This window comes from Anabrus simplex, chromosome 12 (genome assembly GCF_040414725.1).
Source record: "Anabrus simplex isolate iqAnaSimp1 chromosome 12, ASM4041472v1, whole genome shotgun sequence".
In the NCBI taxonomy this organism is placed as follows: domain Eukaryota; kingdom Metazoa; phylum Arthropoda; class Insecta; order Orthoptera; family Tettigoniidae; genus Anabrus; species Anabrus simplex.
In genome coordinates, this window is record NC_090276.1 from 1,975,192 (window position 1) to 1,997,566 (window position 22,375).

Sequence of the window (22,375 nt, forward strand, 5' to 3'; positions counted from 1 at the left end):
ACCATGTGTTGACACACTGTTTCACTGTGCCAGACACTGCCCAGGTACTGCGTACAGGAACACTGTTTCTCTTGTAGTCCGAGACGGAAGTGCACCATGTGTTGACACACTACTTCACTGTGCCAGACACTGCCCAGGTACTGCGTACAGGAACACTGTTTCTCTTGTAGTCCGAGACGGAAGTGCACCATGTGTTGACACACTGTTTCACTGTGCCAGACACTGCCCAGGTACTGCGTACAGGAACACTGTTTCTCTTGTAGTCCGAGACGGAAGTGCACCATGTGTTGACACACTACTTCACTGTGCCAGACACTGCCCAGGTACTGCGTACAGGAACACTGTTTCTCTTGTAGTCCGAGACGGAAGTGCACCATGTGTTGACACACTGTTTCACTGTGCCAGACACTGCCCAGGTACTGCGTACAGGAACACTGTTTCTCTTGTAGTCCGAGACTGAAGTGCACCGTGTGTTGACACACTGTTTCACTGTGCCAGACACTGCCCAGGTACTGCGTACAGGAACACTGTTTCTCTTGTAGTCCGAGACTGAAGTGCACCGTGTGTCGACACACTACTTCACTGTGCCATCGTGACACACACCAGGTACTGCGTACACGAACATGGTTTCTCTTGCAGTCCGAGACTGAAGTGCACCGTGTATCGACACATTTCTTCACCCCGCCACCCCGAGATACTGTTCAGGTACGGCTTGTCTTGCAGTCCGAGATGGAAGTGCGCCATGTGTCGACACACTACTTCACCCCGCCACCCCGAGATACTGTCCAGGTACGGCTTGTCTTGCAGTCCGAGATGGAAGTGCGCCATGTGTCGACACACTACTTCACCCCGCCACCCCGAGATACTGTCCAGGTACGGCTTGTCTTGCAGTCCGAGACGGAAGTGCGCCATGTGTCGACACACTACTTCACCCCGCCACCCCGAGATACTGTCCAGGTACGGCTTGTCTTGCAGTCCGAAATGGAAGTGTGCCGTGTGTCGACACAATGCTTTGAAGCAATTCGCTGTGCCTTATAGAATGTTTCAAAACAGTCAGCATTGTCACTTCGCCTATCTCTAGTATTTTCAGTTGCCTGCCATCTTCTATAATGATCCAACAACTAGTGAAAGTGATCTGAGCTGATAGAAGCGGAGGCTAACCCACACTCTTTTTAAATGGAGAAACTTTGTCTTTTGTGAATGGGGCTTCATGCACATCTGTGAACATTCCACCGCTGTTTCTGTTTAAGCGCACCAACATGAACCAAGCAGATTATATACAGCAGGTTCTAAGAAAAATATTCTTGCAACCTCCTTGACAGAACATGTGCAAGTGGTTCGAAGGAGCTATGGATCCCATTCTGGGTTTTTCTCCAATTTTATTACTTTTTTGCATTTCAAGTGGAAGTCCTCTAAGCACTGCTCAAACAATGCTGACTGAGTATTACATGTTATGTCACTCACCTGCAATTCTTCAAATCAGCTGTTGTCGATTCAAGATGCTTTTCAAAAGAGTATGTGGTAAAGTTTATTTGACACAAAACGTCTCTAGTTTTCAGTGTTGGGGAATCAAATAAATAGATACTGGAGTTACAGGCCGGTTTAAATCTGCTAAGCTAGAGCTATCAAGAAATTTAGAAGTGAACGTTGACATACATCGCTCATGGACTGTAATAGTGACCATATAAATATACAAATAAATGAAGGATATAAATCACTAATTTGTTGAACTGTGAATCCACATTCTTGCATAAATACCATATTTACTTGCGTATTAGACCCTTTTCCCCCACTTTTACAGCCAAAAATGTTAAGGGGGTTCCAATATGTAATGAAGACATGACTTGTAGGTTATAAAGAGCTATAAATCGTACGTTCTGCACTGTTTCGCTTTCAAGCGCTGAGCAGATGGATGTGTGGAACATACCCCACTATGCATGGAAGTAATGTCCCTCAACCAGACAGGTTCAATCAAAGAAATGCGTAAACAAAGTTACAAGTTTCAGATTTTGATAGTTTTGAAGTCATTCTGTCAATGCACTAATTTGTGATTGGTGTTAGTAGAAAGGGGTCATATTATTCAAGATTCAATGTGTATTAGATCCAAGGATAGATTTAATTGTGTAAAGTGATGTATCATTGAAAAAGTCGGCCATTTTGTATAAAATACACATTTCTTACTGGAGGTGCTGGATTATTATTGCCGTCGTTTACACTTCCCGATTCTGGCAAAGAAACACCATCACTTGAATAACTGTCAAGATATTCAGTGATATCGTCAGCTAAATGAACTGTCTTCACCATGTCGAACGTGATAAATAACTAGGCCTAACCTAAATGAACTATATCCGACCAGGCACCTAATTACCTAAGAAAAATATTTAATGAACTAACAAGTAAACTAAATATAATGCATATGATACTGCTTAATTTCACTATATAATCAGTATCATCAGAGGCCTCCGTGGCTCAAATCCCAGTCACTCCATGTGAGATTTGTCCTGGACAAACGGAGGCGGGACAGGTTTTCCTTGTCATCTTTCATTCCAACATCACTTCATTTCATCTGTCAGTCATTAATCATTGCCCCAGAGGAGTCCGACAGGTACAATTCCTATCCTCGCCACAAGATGGGGACTTCATTCATTCCATCCCTGACCTGGTCACTGGCTGGAAAACAGGTAGGTTTTCAATCAGTATCATCAACAAAAACAGAGAGAAATGCCGCCAACCATGACATAAAGAAGACACCGAACTCCAGTGAGCACGTCTTAAACCCTAAGAATATCAATAAATACTGATAGTCGCCAGTTCCCGTGGAGTATAACGCGAGTTAAAACTGTGCTCTTTTTATTCCATGCAAAACTGCTGCAATCTGGTGTGTAAATAATGAAATAATAATAAAGCCGGCTGACGGATCATTACCGTGACAGTTTTCCCAGGAGCTGTGGGTATTTATAGATTGTTACCTTGAGTGCCAAACCTATGAATGTTATACTGGCTATTTCGCTGGAAGGCAGTATTTCTAAATGTAAAAAGTCAATACATCATGAACACAACTTTTAGGCCTACATATAAATGAAATATAATCTGTTTTAGTTACTAATATCACGTCATTCGTGTCATCTCATTAATTGAAGTCAGGAAGGGCATACGATTGTAAATACTGATACAAAATAACTCAATGACCAGTCATTTGTCTCTGTCAGTTGAGCAGTAGGCTACCACACAGTAAAGCTGATCACTGCTTTCATTTTAATTCTCTTGCGCCGTTCCCTGCTACCAAGTGACGTCGTCTTCACTGCCATGTCATCAGCCATGCACTGTGATTGAGACCAAGAGCATTCAAGGTCCTGTCGCTCTGAACCTTTTAAAAACAGGTTCATTCCCGACTATAGAGTCCTACTCCCAAATGGTTTCTAGAGACGGTCTCTGATATTTCCAGCTGGTGTATTTGTAGCAGAAGCCACTCCTTCTGAATAAAGCCGTGTTGTTGAAAGCGTGCCAAACCTCCAGCTGATAACTAGCGTGTGTTACGAGCTGTATTTCCGAATGTAATAAGTCGTGACTGGAAGCATTCTTTTGATAACTGCGACTGTTGAAAGCCAGTATATTTCATGCTTGTTCCTTACATTTAACACACATCACGATTTACCTGAACAGCTGTAAATGAAATAAGAGAGACCACATTGTTTAGGTTAGATATGCTATCGCCCGGATAGTGCCAAAAGTTCCACAACGGAAAGTTTGACGCATTTATGGATATCTATAGGTGTGACGGTAATGTGTATTATCATAATGTTTAATTTTGTATGTTCGTTGTCTCCCATATTTTAAAATGCATACTCCAGTGTGTTTTGTTTGGTGTCATTGAAAGTGGGGACATATGAAATCAATATTATTATTATTATTATTATTATTTGTTACGTATGTTGGCGAGTAAAGCAATTGTGATTGGATTGTTTTTATCATGTTTTAAACGTACTTCTCTCCCAAAAGACCCTATGTTGGCCTGAGTTATGAGGTATTAAACTATCACTTCGTTAATGATCTTGCTTGCCTAGCAACAACCATGAATAATTCTTAACTAAAGTAAATTCGTTTCCTCATCGGTGCACCTCTATTTTTTAGACAGGCCCCCAGTGGAAGGGAGTTGCATGTACTATTCTTACCGCAAATCAACCTTACTGCCATTCATAAATGTCGGGCAATACGGTACCGGGAATCAAACTCAGGCTCCCGAGAACGGCAGCTAATCGTGCTAACCGTTATGCTGGCAAACATTCTTAACTACAAAACAGACGTATTTACATGACTGATGTGTGCTTGCAATGCGTGGGTCGGACACGAAACTATTCACCTATTTGTGCGTCATCAGAGCTGCATAAGGCTTGTAGCCGCTTGGAAGTGTAATCTTTGTTCTTCTCTGACGAATTACGCTGGGGGAGTCTTGTATGCAAGATTTATTCACTTCATTTTGTTTGTCTTGAAAAGCCGGGGGGGGTCTAATACACGAGTAAATACGGTAATAAAGCATCGTGCTTGGAGGTGCAAAATGTCTTATCAGTATGAAAGCTTTGACATTTCCCAAACTACACTTCTTTACTGCAGACTGTGCTGCACTGGATGTCATATTTTCCACATTCTCATTTGCACACTTCACAAATAGATTCACTAAGGGGTTCAAGGAATAGTTTTAACATAGACCTTAACCCTGCTTACTATATATCTTGGTTTTCCCAGGTTCAATAGCCCACCAAAAGATGGCAGAAGTGTTTGTATTTATATTGGCTGCAATACAGTGGAACCTCGACTCTCCGTTTTTGGAGGGACCACGGATAAAGACGTACAACACGGGAAATCAGAAAATCCTGGAACAAATGAACCATCAACGATTTGGCTAAACATAACAAAAATGAAATATATATAATCTTACTAACACTCCTAAACCAAATCAAACTACAGCCTTCCGCCCGCTGCTCGGTCCGAAGGCCTGCAGATTATGAGGTGACACAAATCCTATCAGCCGTTTTTCCTTGCTCTCTAGACCGACGTCGCCATCTCACCATTAAATATCTCCTCAGTGAAAGGTAATCGTGGAATGAGTGAACCTGGAACCAGCCCTCATATCCAGGTAAAAATGCCTGACCTGGCCGGAATCGAACCCGGGCCCTCCGGGTGAGGGGCCGTCAAGTTAGACCTCATGGCCGGCTTCAAACATTAATTACCGGTACGCGACTTAACAATCTCAAGACTTTACATTCAGTTTTACCGGGGAAACTTCTTTCAGTTCAGCAACTTTGATCTTCGAAAAATCTAACACCTGTAACTCCAAGCCAAACAACAATCGACCACAAGTAGTTTTTAATTCTGTAATCTAATAAAATAAAATAAAAAAATCTTCCATTGTAATTTGGTCACCGGTACACTACTGTTCATTGGCAGTTGATGAAAATCTTGTACCGTGTAGATGAGGCCAACATTACTTTTAAAGGTTATGTCTGAACTCGAGAATATGGTTTTGAATGTAAGTTGGATCCTCAAGTTCTTGAATGCATTATATTCTGCCCGTCACTAATGACAATAAAACTGGAAAGAGAAAAAATATCATTAACACTTCCAAAATTACGGTTATTCGCGACCTTGAGCTCAGCTGGAAAGTGCGCTCGATGTAGAAGTTAGTATGAGTGCGAAATGATATGAAGTTTTAAATGTAACATGCGCAAACAAAACGACTGATGTTTTTATAACATTTTAACACAAAAAAGTAAAATTCCCAGTCTTATATTGGGACCAAAACCGTAATAGGCAATCCTAAAACCTTCCATGGCTTTATGTATGTAAGGTGCAACATCTGTTCTGGTCTCGATAACATAATCGTATATGATAATATTAAAATACTAAATTTGTGTTACTTAAGGAGGAGGCCACTGCCTTCGTGAAGTACAGGCCGTACTGCAGCAAGCGCGGGAAAGCAATCAGCACGTGAGTTAGTTGAGTTACTTGTGAATTCTTTGCTGTTTTATTAAAAATTTTAACGTTGGCAGCATGTTTACTCAGATATATATCAGACCGAGTCGGTATCGTCTGCATTATTAAGTGAAAAGTCCTCAATTAGTGAAGAAAACTTATTGTGAGCCTATAGGTTAAGAATATCGCTCTGCTGTGTTTTAGTTTATTTGTGTAATGTTATATCCCTAGTATAAAATGAATTGAGTTAGTGCATTCAGCGTTTTATTAATATAATTGAATTAAGGTTATCAGTGAGAGAAATCACCATGCTAAGAGTTACAAAGCAAATTATAAATGAGGAGAGTACACTCCAGTATTTGTGTTTCCTTCTGACGAAGAAAGAGTTAGCTTATGGAAGAATTCGTAGTTAATCACCACACAGTTGTATGTATAAACCAATTTCCTGAAGACTAAATCCTGAGGGAAATAAAGAGTGTCTTGTCCAGATGGTGAGTTAAAATTTCTTATGATGTCGAAAACATGGCTAACATTAGATATATGTTTATGTAATCAGACTTACGGCTTATTTGAATTCGGTGTATCTGAAAATAACAATGCTGAGATTTTCTCCATCAAATTTCATATCATAGGCAATGGAACAGGGTTATTCCATGAAAATTGAATATGAAAATAATTGTATAGGCATTATTTGCTGTTTAACCCTCGGACACTCGCGCTAGGAGTAGACGCAGCGTTACTCGTGCGGGCTACTTATATAACCCAAACTAAAATTCAATCTCAATGATCCATAGGTGCTATTTTTAGGTTTCTTTGGTAATAATATCTTAAAAAGTAGTATATATAAATATTCTAACCCAAATTTGAAGACAATATGTAGGTTTTTCTTTTGTTAAGAAATGGAAATAAAAACCCTTGAGGAAAAGTTTAATTGCATCTCTCACTATGGGAAATCTACCATGGAAACTGAAATAAAAGAATTACAGGTTTTAAATTTATTTATATATATACCCAAATACCTACACTAGAAAATATTTGTATGGGGAATAAATAAAATTATATCAGGTTAGAGTTTGTGACCATTTTAGGGAATTTTAGCACTTCATCAAAGCATGTATTTTTGTAGTATCTGTAAATTTTGCATCACGATCACATTCAAACTTGTCTCTTAATTCACCTATATAAATATTTGTCACTGTGGTTATCATTTGTATTATATTGCTATCCATAAAAAGTTCTAAAGATTCAAGTTCAGTTTTCACAGTACGAACAAATTCCCTTAGGGCCAGGAAAGTGCACGATAATAATATGGGCTCTTGCACGCACATTGGAATGTGGATCATCTCGTAGACACTTGAAATTGTCCTTGGAAGTGAATCATCTGGAATTATTGCTGTCGGTACCTGCATCGTCATTTGTCTCTGGACACTCGGTCGGGCTACCTTCTTCAGATTCAGTTTGGTGTATTTCGTGTGTACGTATATCCTGTTCACTATGGTCACTATCACCGCTAACAACACTATCATTAATTTCATCTAACCACCGACTGATTTGAAAGTCATCTACTTGGCCGCCTGCGCAGCAATGTATCCTCTGCTCGCTCAGTGTCAGCACTGAAACAGCAATGCTCGTGTGGGCTACTATTGTAGCCCCGACCACTTCTAATCCGTCCGGTGCCTAAATGGCGCGCCTAGTTAAGCCAGAAACACACTCACCAGTTAATTGCAACATTGATCAATATTCCTAGTAACAAATATACTCTGTACTACAACGAAATAAATGACTAGGCTACACGTGTAGCCCGCGCGAGTATCCGAGGGTTAAAAATCTACATTTTTTAAACAATAACTGAATTTCATGACAGTTACAGTAAATGTTTTGTTATTGTTGGAGGTTAGCTTACTTGTAATCTTTCTTGTAGGTGGTACAGAAATAATTTACATTTGTAGTACAAAGGTGGTTTGAATAGTCCGTGCAAAGTCCAAGAGATGGCACCACCAGCGCGTATCGAGGTCATGTTTAGTTAGTAGCATCTCTTGAATGAACGCACACCAAGTTTCAGCCATATTGGTCTATTTCTTTGTGTTTGGCATTTGTGTGAATCAAGGAAGTCGAGTGATTTTCAAGAAATGGACGAAAAAGAATTTCGTGTGGTGATTAAACATTACTTTATGAAAGGCAAAACGCCTCAGGAGACTAAAGAGAAGCTTGATAAACATTATGGTGAGACTGCACCTTCGATTAGAACGGTTTATAAGTGGTTTCAAAATTTTCGGACTGGCTATACGGGCACAAGTGACTCTGAATGTTCTGGGCGGCTTGTGGAGGTTTTGAATCCAGAAATCATTGATCAAATCCATGATATGGTGATGGATAACAGAAGAGTTAAGGTGCGTGAGATTGCTAGTACTGTGGGCATCTCGAGTGAACGGGTACATAATATTTTGCATAAACATTTGGACACGAGAAAGCTATCCGTGAGATTGTTGCCGCGATTGCTCACGCTTGACCAAAAACGGAATCGTGTGAAGTGTTGCACGGATGGTTTGCAGCTGTTCCAGAAGAATCCGGAGGACTTTAAGCATCGTTTCGTCACTGTGGATGAAATATGGATACATTACTATACTCCTGAGACCAAACAACAATCTAAAGAATGGCTTACCACAGGGGAATCTGCACCAAAAAATGCGAAGACCGTTTCTTCGGCCGGAAAGGTTATGGCGACTGTCTTTTGGGATTCGCAAGGGATAATCCTCATTGACTATCTGGAAAAGGGTAAAACTATTACAGGTGCATTTTATTCATCGTTATTGAACCGTTTGAAAATCGAGCTGCAAGAAAAACGCCCGCGATTGGCCCACAAGAAAGTCCTTTTCCATCTCGACAACACACCAGCACACATCTCAGCAGTTGTGGTCGCAAAATTAATGGAAATAGGATTCCAACTCGTTTCACATTCCCCCCTGTTCTCCAGACTTAGCTCCCTCGGACCACTATTTGCTCCCCAATTTGAAGAAATGGCTAGCAGGACAAAGATTTTTTTCAAACGAGGAGGTGATTGCAAACACTAAAGAATATTTTGCAGACTTGGACAAATCCTATTATTCGTAAGGGATCAACAAACTAGAAAATCGTTGGACGAAGTGTATAAACCTGAAAGGAGACTATGTCGAAAAATAAAAAAGGTTTACTCCAAACACGCAAGTATTTTTTATTTTTGCACGGACTTTTCAAACACCCCTCGTATTTTACTGGTAATTGGTTGCTTATTTCTATCATCTTGTATGATGTGAATGTTCCAATTGAGTAGAAAATGGATTAGAAATTGCAAGAATATATCTCAGAGTGTTAGCCTGTACTCAAAACTAACATATACGCGAGAAATAGAACGTTATGGGGAAGGATATGCATTGTATGTCAGAACTAACAAAAAATTATGAATAGGTTTTGGTTTTATAAGGTGTTAACAGTTTAAGTAATTTAAACGGGTCTGTTATTCAAGCGGAGCAGATGCGTATCGCCTCCAAGTGCCACCCAAAGCGTGACGTCATCAGAGCTACAATACGGCCTGTATATCACGAAAGCAGTGTACCCGCCTGAAAGTCCAGGGACTATACGTACAGTGCCCTGAGGAAAGTGTCGAAAAACTGTTCGGCGATACACTCGAAAAAGCATCTAACCCTGGACATAATGAAGACGTTTTGCAAGTATGAACATTTGACAAAACTCGTTCGATCTTCAAGTAGAGCTGTCGAAACGTGCTCTGTCTCCTCCCAATTGTAGGGGATACTCTCTGCTTTATGATTTCCGAGGATTCTCTAAACAATACCACCCGAATACGATGCTAAGACAGTCCCTTATGCAACTTCACCGCCGATCGCTTTTCCAGTACAGTACTTCCTCAAATTACTGCAATGACAGGACGTTAACACCAAGATCCATGCTGTAGCCATCGTTTTGTGAGATACAGTTTCTTGAAAAATGCGTGATAGAGGATTTAGCGTTGATGGGACTGAAATTTCTAAACAGTTGATCCAGGAAATAGTTTCTTCGAGGAACGGGTAATGCGGGATTTCTAGAACGTGATTTAATTAGGATGCTCACGGGACCACGTAATTTGAACGAATAATACGGTAAAACGTAGTTTCTGGGAACATGTAATCGAGGTTCGACTGTACTCAACCGAAAAGAATATAACAGGGAAGAGGCAGCAATTTTTTAATAACATCATTAATTCAAGTCGTGAAGAGACATTTAGTACTGCTTGCTCCATTTCAGTACTAAGGGAAACTTGGAACTCTTGTATCTGTGTTGTGCCACTATTGCAGCCCATGAGCGACAAACTTGATTAGCAAGTCAGAGAGAAAGACAGGTCAGTGTGAAGAGGGACTTTATTAACTGTTATTTATTACAGTATTTGAATCCAGGTGGCAGAGAGCAGGTGTGATGTACTGCTTCCTTACTGCATTACAGAGAAAGCATTTTGAGATAGACAAGAATTTGTACTTTTTGTATATAACCTAATATGATGGTATGTTGTTAAGCCAATGTTAAAAAACATTAAAAAATGGTTCTCATTAAAGACAAGAGATGGCAGCATTTATCTTGGAAAAAAAAAAAATCTTTGAGGGTTAGTCAGTCTTCAACTGAACCAATGAAAAACTGTTGTACATCATAATTTGACTCAGCATTGTCTTAATGAACAGAGAATATAATTTACCTTTGTCTGTGCCTTAATGACTTCAACAATCTTCTGAGCGTACAGAGCATTCGACTGCTTGTCCAACTTGGAGAGGGCGAAGTCCGCTATCTCCTGGATGTAGGGGCTGTTCACGTCAGCGTCGGACAAGGCCCCCAGGAGTGGCTCGGCTTCCTGGACACAGAAATACAAGTAACAGCACTGAACGAGGAGCCGCCGCCACGGCTTTGTGGAAGACAAGCTTTGGAGGGAAATAGAATTCTTTTTTACAAGTTGTTTTACATTTTTAAAGGTTCTGCCTTTATAACAACAACAACAACAACAACTAATGTCGGGGCATGTTCCGTCCTTCTTTTTGGATGTTATCAGCTGAAAATACTTGTAAGATGAGTAAAATTTTTTTTTGTAAGTTGCTTTACGTCGCACCGACATAGACAGGTCTTATGGCGACGATGGGACAGGAAGGAGCTAGGAGTGGGAAGAAAGCGGCCGTGGCCTTAATTAGGTACAGCCCCAGCATTTGCCTGGTGTGAAAATGGGAAACCACGGAAAACCATCTTCAGGGTTGCCGACAGTGGGAGTAAAATAGACAAGGTCACAAATATTATTTGGGTTGCCGAATACATCAAGTTAAAATCTATATATATAAAATAAGAGTTTTTGTCTATACATTGCTTAGAATTTAAAAAGGATGGTATTTCTCTATCAGTCGTGCCCACAGTAACAAGGAAATGCACTTTTTACTTTTCCGTAATTTCTGTCTGTATGTATGTACATGCATCACGAGAAAACGGCTGAAGAGAATTTAATGAAAATTGATATACAAAGTTGGGTAATAAGTCGCTACAATCTAGGCTATAAATTTTTTTTTTTCATACTGACTGAAATGCTAGTTTGGGGGAAGGCCTAAAATTTAATTCTCAAATATTTATGTTATTAGTGGTCATATCTCAATGAAAATGATGTAAAAAGTCGGGGAATAAGTCGCTACAATCTAGGCCATAAATAATTGTATTCACGCTGAGAAAAATTATAGTTTAGTGGAAAGCCTACAATGGAATTCTCAAATTTCTATGTTATTAGTGGTCCTATCTTAATGAAAATCGGTATGCAAAGTCGGAGAATAAATTGCTATAATCTAGGCATAAATAATTTTATTAACGCTGAATTAAATGATAGTTTAGGGGTAGGCCTAAAATTTAAGTCTCAAATAATTATGTTTATCGATTACATAACTAAAGTTATATAGTTTTATATTTCCTATCATTTATGTCTTATACATTGTTACCATACCGGCTATGATAAAAGATATTCATGAATTTGGATTTTTGTTACCAAGTCCTTATCAGCGCCGAATCACGAGAAAATGGGTAAACAGCATTTAATGAAAATCGGTACGTAAAGTCGGAGAATAAGGAACTACAATCTACGCTATAAATAATTAATATCACAGAGTCGAAAGAAAACTAAATGTGAAGGCCTACTATATAGACAGCTCATGAAATTGATCAACAATAACATTACACTGATGTGAAGTGCTTTGTTTTTTGTTGCCACTCATCTCTGATAGACAGGATTATTGCTGCGTACCAAGTATTTTTTTAAAATTTGCCTCGCGTCGCACCAGCACAGTTAGGTCTTTTGGTGATGGCGGGATAGGAAAGGGCTATGAGTGTGAAGGAAGAGGCCTTTGCCTTAATTAAGGTATAGCCCCAGCATTTGTCTGGTGTGAAAATCGGCATCCACGGAATAACATCTTCAGGGCTGCCGATAGTGGGATTCCAATGCACTATCTCCGGGATGCAAGCTCATAGCTGCGCGCCCCTAACCACAAGGCCGACTCGCCCGATCGTACCGAGTGTAACAGCCTGCCTGAATATTGGTGGGAAGTAGCTGGGGAGTTAGATAACTTTCTTCTTTAGCATGCCATTCCTCTGTTTCATAAATCTTTCTATACTACTGGTACGTAACACACTGGTTCATCAAGACATTCGAGCTATTCAATCCCTACTCTAAGGCACTTATTGGAATGAGCAGTGTGCATATTTAACGGAATAATGACAGAGAAGTGTTCATGGCTGTCTGCGGCCTGGTCATTCCAGCTCTGGGACTTTGGACCGTTAGATCCACACCATAGTACTGTTCGTTAAAGTGAGAAAATGTGGAGTTTTTCATTTGATCGAGTATTTTATTATGATAGCCTAGCTTTTAATCGTTACATTCCTATTGACGTTTTTGTAATGACCTATGTTGACTTCAGTTAGGAAAGCCACAAAGTCAGTCTTTCGGAGAGTCTCGTAGCGAAACACGGGTATATCAGCTAGTACATGATAAAATTCAAACAATGTTCTTAAAATGCTGAAGCTGAATAACTTATTAGTTCTGTTGAAATGAAGATAAAATTGTTGAACACATGTAATAGTTCCATTGAAAATTCGATGATCAAGCTCTTCTTATGTGGGCATGATGATGTGTTGTTGATAATTCTTAGTCAAGAGGTTATGAGGCAGGCAGAATATTTGACTGTAAGAACACACACGAAGAAAGGTTGTGCCGTAGTCGAATGTCTGCCCCAGAGAGGTGAGGCTGGATACGTGTGTTACCTGCAACCAGTCCACTACTTAATTCCAAGTGAAGCAACCATGAAGTTGTCACAGCAAGACGTGTCATTTACTGATCATGAGGCACGGAACCCAAGATCCGGCAGGCGAAGGAAGGAGGCTTCCCAGGTCATCATTAAGTGAAATTCTCGCAATACCGAGACAATAAATGTTGCAACGTGGAGTGTTAGAACGCTGCTGAAAGCAGGAAAAATGTAAGAAGCAGCTAAAATTGTCAGGGATGAAAGAGAACTAGATATTCTGGTTCTATGTGATATAAGATGGCCAGGAAATGGTGATTTCTACAGTGATGACTTTACAATGATCTATAGTGGTAATACAAGTGCAGGCAGTAATGGAGTAGGACTGCTAATTGAGACGTAGCTGGGCAAGAAATGTGATGAACACCTATCAAAAACATTTAAGCTCTTTATGGTTTTCCAGTCGTGAAATTACCAGCGTTTCGCCGCAGTATAGCAGTGGGCTCTTCACCTTTCCAAGACGCTGGCGCTACACACCACTGCAAGCCTCTCATGTAGGACAATATCATCAGCGAAAGCCATTGCATTTAGTTCACCAGAGGTTTTCTTGATGTCATCCATGATGGTGATAAACAATCTTGCTGGACTCCACTTTTGGTCCGGAACCGGGATGAATCGTACACAGGTGATACAGTGCTTATACAGCATCTGAACTTTCCTCACCAGTCCCTCTGGCACCATGACAGTAAGCTTTACATCGCTCTAGGAGTCTGTTCATTGTTGGCAAATAATTTTTTTTTTTTTATTTGCTTTACGTCGCACGGACACAGAGTGGTCTCATGACGACGATCGGGTAAGAAAGGACGCGGAGTGGGAAGGAAGTAGCCGTGGTCTTAATTAAGGTACAACCCCAGCATTTGGCTGGTGTGAAAATGGGAAACCATGGAAAACCACCTTCAGGGCTGCCAAGAGTGGGGTTTAAACCCACTATCTTCCAAATGCAAACTCTCAGCTGCGCGCCTCTAACCGCCTGGTTCTTTGTCTTCAGTGATGCAACATGAACAATATCAGTCTGCTGTTCAACACTGTACTTGGTCCTTGTTAAACACACACGTGCTGTAATGAATGATAAACTGTGAAGAGAACGTAGCTCACCCTTTTCTTGCGCCGTACATTTTCGCCAGAACACTTGGCGCCGGTGAGCTTCCTCTCTTTGAGCCAGGGCCTGTCCCACACCTCGACACTGCACAGTTGCTTGGTCTGTAACAAACAAGTGACGAATCAGGTGATCGTACACTTCCCACATCAAGACTGCCCTACGTGGAAGTTCACCACTCACCATTTCGTCCTGCAGCTCGCACTCCTGGGGCTGTTTCTTGTGGCCCTTGCGGCAGTTGCTGTAGCCGAGCCTCAGCTGAAGGTGGACGAGAGTGCCGGCTACCACCTGGAACACAAACACAGGAACTTCGCTGACACTACAGTGAATGCCGTAGCTGCAAAGGAGCGTCTACACTTCAACGTGCTGGACAAGACCAGAGCATTGCGTACAGGCCAATTCGCGTAACCCTCCCGAATTTCCAAATTGATATTATGTATGAATCAAGTAGTTAAGACTGTAACGCACATTCTAGTAAATTGGCATAACCCTCAACACCTTCTCACAAGCCCGCACAAGCCAGCTGGCCTAACACAGCGTCTGTCTTTGTTTTGATGAGTGTGTCTGATGTAGTTGTCACTGAAATTAACTACAGAATTCAGTAATAGTCATACAGTATACAAATACTTATTAGTATATGATGGTAATTGAGTTTCATTGTGAATTTGAGTGTTACTCCTGTGAGGGTGATTTATTTTAATGAACCAGGACAGAAAATTGTTGTTTTATAATAGTTTTCTTACTATTAATGATCATTCTTTCATGTAATAAACAACTTACCCTTGTTATTATTATTCATTCCAATTAGTGTAACCCAAAATATACATTGTAACCAACACTGAAGTTGTATCAGTCCCAGTCCTCAAATTTCACATTAAAGAATGTAGGTATTTCAAGAAACAGCACACAATGCTGTAGTGAGGTGCACGGGTCGACTGTGATCTCTCACAGAATGAAGGAAGAACAAGCCTCAAGAGTTTCGTGGTCACCCTCGCAAAGTTGGAGACAGGATGATGTAAGTAATACAGAAGGGCTTGGAAGCAAGAAGGACAGAAACTCTGGTACAATATATTAATATTACTAGCAGTGACTTCTTGCTGAAAGAGAAAACTTTTTTTTTTTTGAAACTCTTTATTGTAAGTCCATGACCATTTGGTTCAGCACCACTTACACAGACATTTGACGTGGCTGGAAGTGGAGGCAGCTGAAAAACAAGAAGTCAACTGGATCAGATAAACTTAGTGTTGAAATGATCAAAGCACTAGGAGAAGAGTGGATCCACTGAACAGAATGCGATACCTAACGACTGGAAGCAGGGAGTCATCATCCCACTGTTGAAAAAGAGTGCTAGGAAGAAATATACCACCTCTACTGTCACATGGCCTCAAAATCTACGAATCCATCGTTGTGAGCAGGATTAGAAAATATGTTGAACCTACACTAGGGGAGGAACAACATGGATCAACTACAGACTTCCCAGTATGCTCTATGAGAAGTACTGTAGTGGGAGTCACTTATAACTGTTTGTCTGGACATCGAGAGAGAATATGACTATGTACCATGCAGGCATATATGGGAATGTTTGAGACATAAGATATGATGAAACCAAGACCTGTGTCCCGGTCCAGGATGAAGTACAATATGTACCTGGTACCTACATTGACACTTCCTGGATCAACAAAGAGTCCTCTTCAGGCAACAGGAATGAAGATCATGCGTTCTTGTATACAAAGAACAAAAATAGATAAAATAAGGAATGTGGATATCCAACAGCAGCTTGGACTGGAAAGAAGTTTTCTGGACAACCTAGAACTGAAGAGATTGCAATGGTATGGTCACATGAAACGAAAACGTCCCCACAGGTCTTGTTGAGCATAGTTTGATCACAGGGTTCATGGGAAGAGACCAAGAAGAGCTTGTGATGATTGGGGGAAGGCTCTCGGCTTGCTGGAGCACACAAATGATGATGAATATCAGCACTATCTGGTGCCAAGCTACACAGGTTGTCAACATAAAGAGAAAGGACACAATGTATCTGTACTGTCAAACATCGCCGAGCAACACTTGGAGATCAATCGCTTGCACTGCATATAACATCACCCTCAGATGCACAATCCTCTTAATAAAATAATTTTTTTTAAAAATAATGAAATATACATGAAAAATATTGCATGTCTCCAAGCAAGTTCCCTGTCAGCTCGTGCAATGCGCTCGCACTGTGTCGGGAACTTGTTAGTGAATTGGAAAAGTAAAAGAGAAGTTATATGCCATCTTGGAGCTACTTGAGTAACTATTCAGCGTATGTAGTATATTAAAACTAAGGAGCAGCTCACCTGAGTCCGTGCCTTCACGACTTCAACAATCTTGCGAGAGTACAGAGCATTCGACTGCTTGTCCAGTTCAGCCAGAGAGAAGTCTGCTATCTCTTGTATGTAGGGACTGTTCACGTCGGTGTCAGATGGAGCTCCCACCAGCGTTCTGTTCAACTCCTGTAGGCAGCAACACAACTCTCAATTCGGGCGAGTTTGGAACAGTGGTAGATTATTGCCAACAATAACTGAAAGTCTGACTCTCACTCTCTCTCATATGAATATAATTGCAAAAGTCAATTCAGAAAATGGAAATTGCTTTTGAACACACAAGGAATGTTTATAACAAAAAATGCTTATCCTGGAACAGTAAAAGTCGGCATTACCTCCTTGCGGGTGCGATGTGGATTTTTCCATGTTTTAATGGTCGGATGCCCTTCGTGACGCCAGGGATGTAATTACTATTGCGTGTTCGGACAAACACAAGCACCCAGTTCCCGGGCAGAAGAATTAACGAGACACCATTAAAATCCCGACTTGGCCAGGAATCGAACCCAGGACCCTCTGAACCGAAAGTCTCAACACTGACCGTTCAGTTAATGAGTCTGACAAAATTCATCATTACTTAAGAGTGATCAAACCTTGTCACAAGTGAACTATGTAGTGCAAGTGGAAAGTGTATTTTTTTTTTTTTAAGACTTTATTTGTGAAGTACAATATGAGGTTTTATTTATTATGACCTAACCTGTACTGTGTAAGATTGGTGACTTGTGCATTTGTAAATAGTAGAATTCTGCTCTACGTTTCCTGGAAGGATCCAGAAAGTCACATGAATTATGGAACAGGGTGTGTTGTTTTGTGGGTAATGTATTCTAGAAAATATTTCTGACTGTTCTGGAAATACGACATTCGTGATCAGGCGTATTCTAGAATGTTAGTCAAAGTTCGCGATCGAAAGTAACGTTGTGATTGGTGAGTCTAGGTGGCGATAGGGAACTCGTGTATGCTGATTGGCTACTCCAAGGCCGGAAATTCCTATATATAGTGAGCGAGGCAGTGTTCGAATCAATTCTGTATCCTGAATTCTGTCGGTCTTGGTCTATCCGTCTGTGAGCAGCCTATCTGGTTGACGTTCCCCGGTTTCCGGGATGGCACTCTCCTCGGGTAAGCGCTCTTGAATTCCTTTCCTGCCAAAATTTCCGAAATGTTCCGATTTGCTTTTCATACAGGAGTCTGCCCTAACCTCGCCTAGATTCACCAAATTAGTTACTTATGACACCTTAGTTTTTCAGCTGGATTTACCTGTTCGTTTTCGAGGCATTCCTATTTCTTGTTTCACTAAAATATGTAGATTGTAGTTTAATATTATTTCCCTTGGGGTTTGCCTCTGGTAGTTCTGTATCACTTGAGGTACGCTAGATTTTGGATAACCCTTTTCACATCACTGTAAATTGCATTGTACAACTGCATTGGTAACTAGATGTATAGTTGATTTGAAATGTGAATTTACACTGCTACGAAATAAGCTATGTATATCACTGAACTTATAGCTCGTAACTTGGAATTGTATTTGGAATGTATTTGTAAAATTATTTTGTAAATAATATTTTCAAATCCAAGGATCACGGCCATTTATTTTCGGAATCCGATATCTAAGCCATGTTCATGCCTTTGGTAGGTTCCCAGACCTTTTCATCTCCCCAGTTTGTTGTTCACTAGTTGGCCCTACTGATATTTACGTACGTTTTGGTTGGAGGTCCGCGTAATGCCAGCTAATGTTTTTCCGAGTGTGTGGTGATTTCTGATATTGTGCTCTTACCTTCCCCTTTTTAACTGTGTTTGTGCCTTGTTTGGTGTTACCTCTGTAGTAGAGGTAACAACCTGAAGCTCTTTATGCTTCAGAAACGCTCACTTCACAAATTTAGAGGAACAATTGCAGATTAAGGAAAGGAAAAATGTGAGAAAAATCTTAGGGCAAGAATTAAAAATGGAATATATTAGCCCAACTCTAAACTGACTGATGCAACGAGACTGCGACAAATTCATCAGACTTGCTTATCAAATGCACAAATGTCTGCAAATCAAACGCATCAGATCAAAATGGTATAAGCAAGCAGAGAACGACCAGCATCACCAAATCTGTAGGATAGGAATACAATCAGGAAAATTGTTCACTCAAGGCGAATTGAGGAAGATGAGAAGAAACCAACATGACGTACTTGGTCAGAATAACAGAAATAACAATCGATGAAAATAAAAAACTATTGGGCAAGGAGGAGTGACGCATTCCCGCAGAGTAAGAAGATACACACATACAGTACGTATATCTTGTAGGATTCATAGCTCCAGTGTCATCCGACACACTGTTCCATTTACAAAACTTTAAAGCAGTGAGAAAAAGCGTTGCACATATTTCTGAAAGCAAGGCATCGGAGACTTATATCGCAACCCAGACTCTCATTCCTCTCTCCGCTATCCCACATGAGCGGGGACCGGGGGGAATAGCCACTGCTAACGGACGACCACGTGTTACTCCTCGCATATACTTCCTCACCTCATACTCGTAGATAAAAGAGCGCTGGTATTTCACTTCCCTGTAGGAAGACACTGCAGGGCTGCTGTTATAGGAGCAATACAGTTTTCTTTTTATTGGTAGATGTGCTAAAATGAAATGCAATCTTTCAGGTTTAGTGTTTTTTTTTTTTGTTGTTGGTTGGAATCGAACCCGTGATATGGGTTGGACACCACCACTGATGTGCAAGGAAGCTAATTAACCAGTGAAGGATGGGCAAGACCGCTGTAAAATTCAACATTTTTATTTAATAATAATAATAATAATGATAACATATTGCTTTTATTTGCTCTAGTATAGCTTGCTGCAAACGTGTGTAGTCTAACTACATCATTTAAAAGCACGTGCTATCTCCAAAATCGTGAAAGATGAATACAGGTCATATAAGATAAAAATTTACGTTTAAAATACGAGCAGTAGAGAACTTTAATTCGAGGGGTAAGGGTTAATTAAGGCCACGGCTGCTTCTTTCCCACTCCCAGGCCTTTCCTTTCCCACCGTTGCCATAAGACCTATCTGTGTCGGTGCGATGTAAAGCAAATAGCAAAATAAAAATATATATTTTAAAAAATTTAGAGTTAAGACGATGAATTATCACTTATTCTTGCAATCCAATCGTGCATCAACTCAGCTGACAGATGAAACATTACTTGGCGTATCGGTCCATCTTTCATCCCACGTAAAAAAAAAAGAAATATGAACCCTGAGAGACTGGTTGGGATTTTGGGATTTCTTTTACGTGACCCATCCTGGATGCGGGAAGGCCGTACCAGAGATGGTTTGTTTTAAGTCCTGAAGATACTTTTTCATGGTTTCATACCTTACTTCAGGCGCTGTTCTATCCCAATGTCGCCGTAGGTCCTTGCAATGTAAATTTGTTATTCTGTAGTTTATGAAAGGTTACTATTTTTCAAGTCTCTGTCCTGGGCTGCTAGGTAATGATAGGCGACGCTCGCACTCGAGACTGACGGAACGAGTCTCCTGTACTGCGATCTGTGTGACGTCCCAGTATACCATCAGCGTTCCCATATGGGCACGTGTGTGCTGATAAACTTTGTCAAAAGCCTAGAAAAGTACTGCATGTTCCAACTATGACGAAAGTTTGTGTGTGTGCTTTTGCACGTCGTGACTGTACTGAGAACTAAGCTCTGAAAACACGAGTTATTAGCTGATATATGCACCTACCTGGATAACTCGCAAATATTGTCGACAGGGTAGCTTCTTGTGGAATGTGTTCCATGTGATGATTCCCCTTCAACGATATTATGCGTTTTTAAGTGCCGATTATCCAAGAAGTATTTATACCGACGCATTTCACTTCTTTTGAACAAACACAGCGGACTCTTCAAAATGCCCTACATCCATGACTTATGTTGAGTTTCGAACACAGTATTCAAGTTGTGTCCTACAACTAGACACAGTTACACATTGCACAGTCAACGAAATACCTAATTATGACACGAACGCTCTATAACATTGTAAGGAATTATTTCCTTCATCACCAGAATATTGGTAAACACTGGTCATACCTTGATAATGATGTGCACCTATCTATCGAAACAATTTTAGCAAATTCGGGCATTTTAGATTACACGTTCCACTCATGCGTAATGGTGGTTGCACATGCAGCAAGGCGCATCTTGCCTCGTCTCTGTACCTACAGTAGCCGTCAGTTTCTGTACTTAGCCTATTCATGTGTGTACTTACCGCTGCATACTAGGATTATGTTATACTGCATCATAACAGACCTTTGTAGAAATTAAAGGAATGAATGCCCTAGTCACTTGTTGACATGTATTTACTGAACGGAAAAGGCCCGTGGTTGGCTATTTGCATACTTGGTACAGACAACATTCAGGTCCGTCTACCTGTAGGACTACGACGCGCTGCTCACCACACAATGCGGGGACAATGCTCTCGAGATCTCTAGAAATTTATCACAAGAAATAGTGCCTGCGTTAATCTAGAGAAATCTCGAAACCTCTTCTCAGACTGCTAGGTTCTTGTCCCACTGGCTCCTCAGTTGAACGCTTACAGGCGTTGTATCTGGTAACCACATTCTGGGTGATGCAAGTGAGTTCTGACTTATTCGTACTGTTTTCTTTCGGTTCCTCCAATGTGTGATACACTTTTTGTTTCAAGCAAAAATTACACACTGTTAGATCTGGAGGACGAGGGGGAAACAGACCACCACTGATGACTTTGTCTGCAAACACTTCCAAGATTGTAAGAAGGGAATCTTCTGCTGTATGGCAGGGGCGTGATTTTTCTTCTTCTCTTAACTGGTGGATGAACGACTTCAAAATGTCATATTGGTACCCCTCTGTATTTACTGTTGTCTCAAAAATAATAAAGGCCCAATGTTTCGTCTTGCACTAACAGCACACCAAACACCAATCTTCCTATCATAATGATGGACTTTTCTGCACGTTAAGACTGTTTACACGACCATAGTATGAAACCGGAACTTTTACATACAAAAGTACAGTGTTTCAATGGTAGCAGCTGGCGACTCACGCCTGCCATAGTGCGTTCAGTCTGCATTTCTCAGCGTGTAAGAAGCCGTCAGCAGTGGATCAACAGGGACACGAGTTTTCAGGAATCACCTGGAAGTGACCCCAGTCGCTGGATTCAGAGTGACTTCATCCTATTAGGTCGTGGTTCTGTACATATATCACGTGTTAAAGAGATGTTAAGTACAGAACAAAAATGGCCAACCGGACAGCAGTGGTATCCGAACCGATAACTGCCCAGTTCTGCATCGTATTTGTTCTATTGGACAGGATCTAAGCTACTGTATGGAATAGGGTCTAATAGTTTTTACATTTCAATGTGGTGAATATTCATTACGTGTCTCACGTTTCCTGACTTTGGAGTACCTGAGGGTGAAGAGCTCATATCTACAACGAGACATGACCATGACTTACGTGCCACACAGAACATGCAGTCCCTGTTGGTGAGGGGAAACATGCACTGGACATCAGGACCACAGCCATGTCCATAAAACTTTAAAAACACGTTCCATATTGCAGTGAACTGTTCATTTCCCTCGCTGTTATAATACTTTCTGACCATTTGTTTTCTGTTC

At 40.7% G+C, this 22,375-nt stretch overlaps 1 protein-coding gene across 3 annotated transcripts in view; it reads right to left on the minus strand.

The window, feature by feature from the left end:
* Positions 1–22,375, minus strand: part of LOC136884388 (uncharacterized) — a 267,201-nt gene that overhangs the window by 56,718 nt on the left and 188,108 nt on the right. For all 3 annotated transcript variants that reach the window (XM_068229938.1, XM_068229937.1, XM_067156526.2), the window contains 4 exons: positions 16,740–16,895; positions 14,590–14,694; positions 14,406–14,510; positions 10,691–10,843 (listed from right to left, as the gene is read on the minus strand). In XM_068229938.1, coding sequence (XP_068086039.1) covers positions 10,691–10,843; positions 14,406–14,510; positions 14,590–14,694; positions 16,740–16,895 — 519 coding nt within the window. The remainder of the gene's footprint in view (positions 1–10,690; positions 10,844–14,405; positions 14,511–14,589; positions 14,695–16,739; positions 16,896–22,375) is intronic.